Below are 9620 nucleotides of genomic sequence, written 5' to 3' on the forward strand. Positions count from 1 at the left end.
GGCACGACCCCTCATCCCCTGCATCGGCAGGCGGACTCTCAACCACTGCGCCACCAGGGAAGCCCCTAGGAAAGCATTTTTAAAAGACATTTTAAATAAATATTTCTACTGATTAGGCCACAAATTTATACTTGGATTTTCAGAAATAATTTGCCTGGTTCTCTCATCTCCACAATTGAAGTCTCTTTTCATTAGATGACTGCCTGGGATTCAACGCCAGGTATGTCTGACTCCAAAGCTTGATGTGCTTTCCACTGTCCCTTGCAGCATTCTCTTGAGGAATAATCGTACAAATTCTCAGGTTGTACGCCTTTCACAGTATGATTAAGAGCATGGGTTCTCGGATCTGACTACCTCTTCCCTGCCAGTAGCCCCGTGGCCTCAGGGAAATCATTCAATCTCTCCACGTCTCAGTGATCAGTAATAATATCCACCCCCAGGGCTTATTGTGATGATCTAATGAGCGAAAGTACATAGAACAATACCTGCTGCCTGGGAAGCATTCAATAAAAGTTGGCCCTTTCTGTATAAATTGATAAGTACTCTTCTCAAAACTAATGATATAGTGACATTTTAATTAATGAGAAAATAAAATTGGCCAAAAAAAAAACCTCTATGCCAGTGGTTCTCAAACTTTAGGGGTCATCAGAATTCACTGGAAGGCTTGTTAGAACACTGTTTTCTGTGCTCCACCCTCAAAGTTCCTGGTTCAGTAGATCTGGGTATGGGCCAGAGAATTTGCATTTTTAACAAACTCTCAGGTGATCTTGGTGCTGCTGGGCAAGGCACCACACAGTGAGAACCACCCTATGCTCTGCTAAGTATTTCTAAGAATATTTTCACCTGAACTTGAGGCTACATTGAGATTGGAGATAAGGTCTAAGTTTTGAGTCTTGGCAAGCACACCATTTACCCTTCTTGACCGTTGGACTTTTATCTGTGCGATGGGAATAGAATAATACCATCTGATTGATAAGTTGTTTGCGGATTACAATATGAAGGCATTAATTATACTTTCATATATGCAAATATGAGCTCATATCAAATAAGACATGTAAAATATTTGAAGATTATAAAATTTATGCTCTTCTCACCATGGCTGAGATTCTGTTTTCTAAGGATCATAATTCTGTCACTTGTAATCCAACAGTTTTTTTTTGTTTTTTGCGGTACGCGGGCCTCTCATTGCTGTGGCCCCTCCCGTTGCGGAGCACAGGCTCCGGACGCGCAGGCTCAGCGGCCATGGCTCACGGGCCCAGCCGCTCCGCGGCATGTGGGATCCTCCCGGACCAGGGCACGAACCTGTGTCCCCTGCATGGGCAGGTGGACTCTCAACCACTGCGCCACCAGGGAAGCCCAATCCAACACTTTTAAACAAGTAATTTCATTATTTTAAACTTGGATTCAATTAACATTTCATAAATCAAAAGTCTCAAAATATGTTGGTTCCTTATGAACAAAGTCAAGATTTAGAGAGACTTCACACTTCAATTACCGGTTAGGTAATTGGGAAAATTGTAGCTTGAATGCTGTATTTTGCATAATTTACCTAAATATTAAAAGTTTATGTTTATATGTTATTGTATACCTTTCCAAGCAGTTTGAATATATGATATAATTTTAACTTGACAGAAATGTTATCAAAGTCACTCACTAATTGTGTGATAAATTTAAGTGATAAGATACCGATAATAGACTTAATTGATGTGTAAACTTTGTAGGTAATATATTACTGGCTCAAAGTGTGTACCGAACTGTCCTCCTATGCTTTGCTAACCAGACAGTGAAACTCTTATAACGTGGTCTTTCTAGAATATTGGAAAACTGGAGTAGAGGATAAGAGATATTTAAATGGCTTTACTTCATTGAATAGTTGCAAAGTTTCTCAGTAGCTCTATATATCTACCTTCAGAAAATGGAACTTAAACAAGCTTTACTAATGATACCTTTTAAAGCTACCCCTGAGCTACGTCCCAGCAATTTAATTTTCAACCTCTTCTACCAGTTAAATACCAAAAATATAATTAAAGAAAAGTCCTGATCTCTCCTTAAATAAAGAACTTTTGTTTAATTACTTTCAAATGACAAAACAAGAGCAAATTATCTCCATTATAACCTTATAGGTCTTCAGTGAGTTAATTAGAAAATCCTGTTTTTGTTTAAGATAGTCCAGTGGGAAACAAAACAATTAAAGGATTCATAGCACTATGGAGTGCAATTAAAACAGAGCATTCACAACATGGTTGCAGATTTCTCCTATAAATAATCCTTTATTCAATGCAGCAAATACAAGCAGAATGTACCACAAACTGAATATGGGTTTAGGCACTTACAACTTCATTCTTATCATTCACATGTGGGTGAGAAAAGAAAATGAAACACTATCTCTAGGGGCAAAGGATGACTTCATATTTTCTTAATCTCTTTCCCTGAGGAGCTTTTAAACTGTAAAATATTCACAATTACATACAGTGTCCCCAAGCTACTTTAACAATAAATTTTTTGGTTATCTTTTTTTTTTTTTGGCCAACAGGACTTAATAAGGTCAAGTACAGGTGCTGTGAAGCAGGTGAGAGGAAATTATACGTTGAAAGAGGACAATGGCTTGATCCTTAGGTATTTCCTCTGCCTACTTGTCCTATGTTTAGATATCAAGTAGCTATCCAGGCTCTTTTCTGGGAAGGAGAGAATTTTAGTTGTGACTTTCCTATGGTTAGTTTTATCCATCACCTCCATGTGGCTTGGTTCTGATGCTGGTGGCAAGAGGATAAGCCGTTCCTCGACTGAATGGCCTACACAAGAAAATGAACCTTTGTTGAGGATAGCCTGGTTCAGAATTCCATGGGACTGGGTATTTTGCAATACTAAGCCAGTAACCTTTTATGAGGCCAGTATTTACAGGGATAATCATCTTAAATTTTAGTGATCTTCCAGAGCTCACAGTGACAAGATTTCTGATATAAAACAGTCCTCACCAAGGAGGGCTGTTGCTATCTTCATTTCCTATCTTCTAGGACTGGATTACTCTTATCTTTCTCTTCTTTTCCAGATCCTTTCTAACCCTCCTTATACGATCAGGGCCCCAGATGAATATTACTTGTATATTATCTTTCTCACCATGCTACAATATAATCAGTTATTTCTTTCTTCCAATGACTTTTGGACTTTATAAAACATTTGAGTCACTTTCCACAATGGTAGGACCAGGCCTGTCTTGTTCAGCATTTTACCTCTAGCACTGTGGTTCTCAACCCTATTGGACCCAATTCTCCCTTTAATACCAAATATTTTGTAATGCTTCATCCATTATATTAAGATAAAGTTCATAAAAATATGGCCATTTACATATATCATTTTAAAGAAAAAAATCAACATAATGTACTGCCCTAACTGTACGATAAAGGAGGAATAAAAGTAATTTATAATAAAGGGATATATGTATTATTATATATGTGATGCTCAGATATGACTATCCTAGGCGATATTTCTATGAAAGAGTCAGATGTTTGCCTCCACTTTTAATGAATAAGGTTGGGTATGAGAAAAGTAACATGATCAGAAGTTATTCTGTGCAAGAACAGGGAGATGAGAGTAGAGGTCTAAATGGATACTAGAATAAGATCTACAGTTAAGACATATAACAGATTCTACTTATTTTATGTAATGTTTTATGGGAAAGAAGGAAATAACTTTTATTAAAACAAAGATAACATACCAAGACATATTATAGATGTTGCAGTGGAGAAAATAAGAAAGTGTTACATTCTCACAAATGAGTGTTCCTTATAGATAAGAGTGGTATCAAAATAATTCTCTCTCTTTTATGAGATAGGACTGAAATACCACAGAGAACATCCATCCTATCTCAAAGTTCCATTGCACGCTGAGGTGAGCATCTGTTCTCCAGTATTTCAGGAGGCCCTTGGGAGCACACCCTGCCAAAGGTAAGAAGGAATTGAGGCTGAACTGGAAAAAGAAATAGTCATGATACCACCTGCATAGAAGTTGGTTGGTAGACCCTGCCGGATAGTGGAAGAGTAATATTAAAAATGCAACAGGCTACCCGCAAATAAATAAATCATTATATAGTTATCTCAGCCCAGATTTTGTATGACTGTGCTCCCAACATTTTAAAAGACCATATACAAAATATTTATAAAGCAGACTTTGTTAATGAGATTCAATGAGAGCCCTGTGTTTCATGTTTCTCTGCTAATTTAATGATAGTTATTTTTAAGAAGACGTTTTACAACCTCACAGTTACATAGCTTTAATTTGTTTTGTGGTTTCTGAGGTAATTCTTCTACTGCACTAATATCATTTTCAAATAAATATGTGGGTAGAAATCACAGGATGCACAATCTGTGTTAACTAGTCAATGATTTTGAGAGACTATATTTATACCATTTAATTTTTCCTGTACAGATTATTAGGCGTATGCAGAACTTCATGTAAAACCTTTCAGTATGATTACATATGAAAGTATTATTGATTGAAGTTTGGTGTGGAGGGACCGTCAGAAGTCAAGAGGGATGCAGGGGGATTCTTTATGCTGGGCTGAGCAGCTCATCACAGGACAAGTTACTACATGCCAATCACCTGGAAAACCAAAGATGCTTCCACAAATTTCCAGAACATTCTGTGGCAGGCGTGATGACCATGGTTGAGAAGCATTGCTCTAACACTAAATACTTTCCAAATATTTGACAATTGGATTTGCTCATTGAACACTAGTCTTTAAGTCAGCAAAATACAGAGAAGAGTGAATATTATTCCTGGCAGGGGTCTTGCTCCTATTGAATCCCCCTCACATCGATAATGATCCAGCTGAAATGCAAAGTCTGAAAGTGGCATTTTCTTGCTTACATCTTTTTCTTGGCTTCTCATCATGCTCAGGACATAATAATGTCTATGCTTTTTTGACATGACATACAGGATGCCGGTGACCAGGACCTTTTCTGTCTCTCCAGGCTCTTCTCCAGATACTCTCCACCTTCTCCTGAATGCTTAAGTACCACCTGCGTAGGGCTGTCTGTTCATCCCAGGTTCCTCCTGCCTCTGTCTGTCTATGTATAGTGTCTCCTCAGTCGGCTACCTTATGTGGATGGTTGGTTCAAGGTTTGGCTTCTAGGTCAACTCTTTGGAGAAACATCTCTCCTAGGAAGTCGAATTTGAACCATCAGACTGGACAGAGTCCTTCCCAACCTCTGTAGTTCCACAGAATCAGAGTGATCTGTTCATCTGTCTTGGTCACAGTATCTTGATCCCACAATCTACCACTAGATTATAAACTCTTCAAGGGCATGGCCATACTTATTGATCTTTGTCTTTCCAGCAATAATTTGTTCAATGCCACTTTGAGTGCTGTGTGTGCATACATGCGCACGTGCACACACACACACACACACACACACAGTCTAGTTCAGTATATCCAATATACATTTTGTCAATGAATTAAAATAATTCATTCCAATATAATTTATTTAACAAGTTTCCAAAATACTTAGTGGTACCTATCTCAACACAGGGATAACATCTTAGGTGTCTTATCTAAACTTGATTTACGTGATGCATTTTGAATGGTTCCAAATATTTTGCTGGATTCGTGGAAATATAGGCACATTAGAATTGGTGCTACAGCCTAGAATTTCACCACATAATGGATTAACCTTAGGATTTGGAAGCATGACAACTTAAAAATATTGCTACCTAATAGTAAAAATAACTCAAAGGTAGGGAGATCAAACCCAATCACCTAAGTAGACCAAGACCAAATAACAGTTCTGCTTTTGAATTTACCTTTTAACAAAATATTAAATTTAAATAAAATTGCTTCTTAAAATAGCCTACGTATCCCTCAGGTCAATGAAATGCAATTTCTATTAAGCAGAAATGCATCAAATGCCTTTTAGAGTTTATAACTTTTATCTCAAAGGAGATAAAATCAGGTTGTTTTCCCTGAGATAAAACTTTCCTGGTATGAATTTCAACTTGTATTATCTATTTTCTCTACCAAGGTCCCTTTCTTTTCTACAAAGAATAAACTGAAAGAAAATTAAACAATGGGTACTAGAAGAAGGAGGTATCAGTAATAATGAGTTTTCTGATAGAAAATTAGGAAGTTGGACATTAAATAGTAAGAAAGCCCATTTTTTACAAGTCTCAATGAATTAACATTTCTCAATTAAACAACTACTCATTGTATCTACTATGCACTAGGCTTTTCTACATCTATTCACAAGTGGAACATAAACTTGATTTTTTTTTTTTTTTTTACCTGAGCCTTATTTAGCGCATCACAAGGAAACAAATTCTGCAAATGGTTTGAGGCTGTGATCTCATTATGTCAGCATAATAGTGATTTATTCACTTGAATCAAAACGACTCAAAAAACTCCCCCCAACTTCATAGCACAAAAGGAAAGGGAAATACGCTTTCACAAGTTTGAGTTGATAAGTTGGTTATTTAGGGGCAAACAAAGTTTTGACATTAAGGTTAGAAAAGGAGAGATGAAGTTTTTTCACACACAAATCCAGCCAGGTATCACATGTTTCTATGGTATCAAGGAAGGCAGACTGGAATTTAGATGAATTATCTCATGACTCTAAATAGTTTATTGGAGGAACTCAATCTTTACAAGTTAATTAGCATCCACTTGACACTAAAATCAGAATTATAACAAACAATACCCGGTTTACTTACAGAACTTTAAGACTGTAAAGGCCAGCAAATGCTCCCTTGGGAATGTATGTCAAAGCGTTTCCGGCAAGACGTCTGCGGGTTTCAAGGGAGAGGAGGGAGAGTAAGCATAGCTCTCTTCATGTGGAATTCATTTAGTTGTTAAAAATGCAATACAATTATGTGCAGACCACGAATGCCAAAAGCAACTCTGAAGAACCTTGTTTTGTTATATTTTGCAAAAAATTTCTTTAAATCTCTAATCAAAAAGCTGGCAAAGGAAGGGCCTAAGAAGAAATATAATAAATTACCTATTTTACAATAAATCACTTAATAGCTTACACTATGTATATAAAACTCTCTATCCGTTCATCTGTTGATGGACATTTAGGGTGCTTTCATGTCTTGGCTATTGTATATAGTGCTGTAATGAACACTGGGGTGCATGTATCTTTTCGAATTATGGTTTTCTCCAGATATATGCCAAGGAGTAGAATTGCTGGATCATGTGGTAGTTCTATTTTCAGTTTTTTAAGGAAACTCCGTACTGTTCAAAACAGAAACAGACTCACAGACATAGAAAACAAACTTATGGTTACCAAAAGGGAAAGGTGGGGGGGAGGGATAAATGAGGAATTTGGGATTAACACATACACACTACTATATATAAAATAGATAACCAACACGGATCTACTATATAGTGCAGGGAGCTCTACTCAATATTCTGTAATAACCTATAGGGGAAAAGAATCTGAAAAAGAATGGATATACGTATATGTATAACTGAATCATTTTGCTATACACCTGAAACTAATACAACATTGTAAATCAGCTATACTCCAATATTAAAATAAATTAAAAAAATAAAACTCTCCTTAAAAAAATTTTTTTTATACAAAAAGTAGGCAAGGGAATAGAGAGGGAGCCATGGGCGGTGGTTGTGAGGGCAATGGGCTATTATTTACAGGTACGACGGTTGATGGTTGGGGAAACCCCTCTGCTGAGAGGGCATTTCAGCAGAGGACTGAGCCATGCAGGGACCTATGTGAAAGGAACAGTGGTGCAAAAGGCCTGAGGAGGGAGTGTGACTGGCGTGGTCCAGAAACTGCAAGAAGACCAGCATGGGTGGAGTGGAATGACCAAGGGGAGAGTGACAGCAGGTGAGGTTGGAGCAGTGTCCAGAGTCACTCCACACAGGGCTCTGGAGGCCACAGTAGGGACTTCGAGCAGGGGAGTGATGTGATCAGTTCTGTGTTTTAAAAGGGCCCTTCTGACAGGACGCTTTTTTTTTTTTTAAATACATTTATTTATTTATCTATTCATTTATTTATTTTTGGCTGCGTTGGGTATTCATTGCTGTGCGTGGGCTTTCTTTAGTTGCAGTGAGCAGGGGCTACGCTTCGTTGTGGTACGCGGGCTTCTCATTGCGGTGGCTTCTCTTGTTGCGGAGCACAGGCTCTAGGCGCACGGGCTTCAGTAGTTGTGGTGTGCGGGCTCAGTAGTTGTGGTGCACAAGCTTCATTGCTCCGCGGCATGTGGGATCTTCCCGGACCAGGGCTCAAACCTGTGTCCCCTGGGTTGGCAGGCGGATTCTTAACCACTGTGCCACCAGGGAAGTCCCTGACGGGACCCTTTTAAAGGGGGAATAGACTTTGGGGCAAAAGTGGAAGCACAGGAGGCGACTAGAGCAGTTCAAACAGGAGCTGCTGGTGTAACACAGCTGTGGTGGAGGAGGTAAGTGGTGGAATACGGTGGAGAAGAAAGAAAAATCCTACCTGGCAAACCATTTGTGTCAAGGTGAAACGTAGGTAGCCAACATTTCATATTTATGGTTATATTCTGTATAACCCACATGCATTTGATTAGTTATGCAAAGTACTATACGTAAACTGAAGGACATGGTTTGCATAGGACCGTGCTATAAAAGAGTTGCTTATTGAATTAAGACAGACTCAGACTTGGTTGACGATCACAGGTGGCTTAACTGATCAGACTAAACTGACCAGGAACTGTTATTTCAGCCAAAATGTCCTTAACTATCCTGTTCATAGTCATGATTTCAACAGTACATTTTTTGAGTTCTAAAACCTAGCCTGAAAATGGGGGCTTATTGACTCTTACTGCTGCTATGTGATCGAGTAGCTTGATGGTTTCTGAGTCATTGACTTTGGAAATGAAAAGGAGAAAGTAAAAACGTTCTATTTATTTATTTTATTTGTTTAAATTATTGTTAGGGTAAATACCTTTCTGTTACATTTCCTGAATCATAGCTCACTTCACATGAGTTGTTTTTCTTTTCTGGGCAAGGACCTTCAGAGCCGCAGACTATATTCAGAACTGATCTGTGTAACCACTGACCTGTGTTATCAGGGGAATTTGTCTTAAAACAAAGGAATTTAAGACGGGCTATTAGTTATTCATTGTGCTGGTGGAAGATATATCTCATTGTCCAAAACCACAATTTAAGGAAATCATTGCATCCTTCCCCTCATTTCTTTACCACGTGGGATGGTTTTAGCAGTTAAAAAATTAAATACATATAAACTATAGGGAAAAAAAGACTTTTATATGAATGAGTACACAAATAGTGAGAAATGCACACAAATCTTTCCTGTGAAGATTTGAACTAACAAATCTCTGGGCAACTACGTTCCAACCCTTGAGACCCACATACCATTTGGCTGGAAGGTTTTGTTTTTTGTTTTTCTCTCTGTTTCTAAAATTATTTCACAGAAATGTCTCTTTCATCATCTTCATTTCTATAATAAGATACAACTTAATAGGAAAAACTTTTATATCTTTTTATATCACATAAAAATTTTTTTAGCCTTAAAGATACCTCTCCATATAGAAGACTCAAATTGTCCTATAATTGTTAGTTTTGCTGACTTAACTGCCGTAAAAAGTAAAAAAAAAAAAAAAAAAAAAAAAAAAAAAAAAAA

The 9620-nt window shown here is 37.7% G+C and overlaps 1 protein-coding gene across 3 annotated transcripts in view; it reads right to left on the bottom strand.

Moving 5' to 3' along the window:
* LGR5 (leucine rich repeat containing G protein-coupled receptor 5) overlaps positions 1–9620 on the bottom strand; it is a 121536-nt gene that overhangs the window by 41134 nt on the left and 70782 nt on the right. For all 3 annotated transcript variants that reach the window (XM_007448778.1, XM_007448776.1, XM_007448777.1), the window contains exon 3: positions 6703–6774. In XM_007448778.1, the coding sequence (XP_007448840.1) occupies positions 6703–6774 (72 nt within the window). The remainder of the gene's footprint in view (positions 1–6702; positions 6775–9620) is intronic.

Source organism: Lipotes vexillifer, unplaced genomic scaffold (assembly GCF_000442215.2).
Source record: "Lipotes vexillifer unplaced genomic scaffold, Lipotes_vexillifer_v1.1 scaffold329, whole genome shotgun sequence".
Lineage (NCBI taxonomy): Eukaryota > Metazoa > Chordata > Mammalia > Artiodactyla > Lipotidae > Lipotes > Lipotes vexillifer.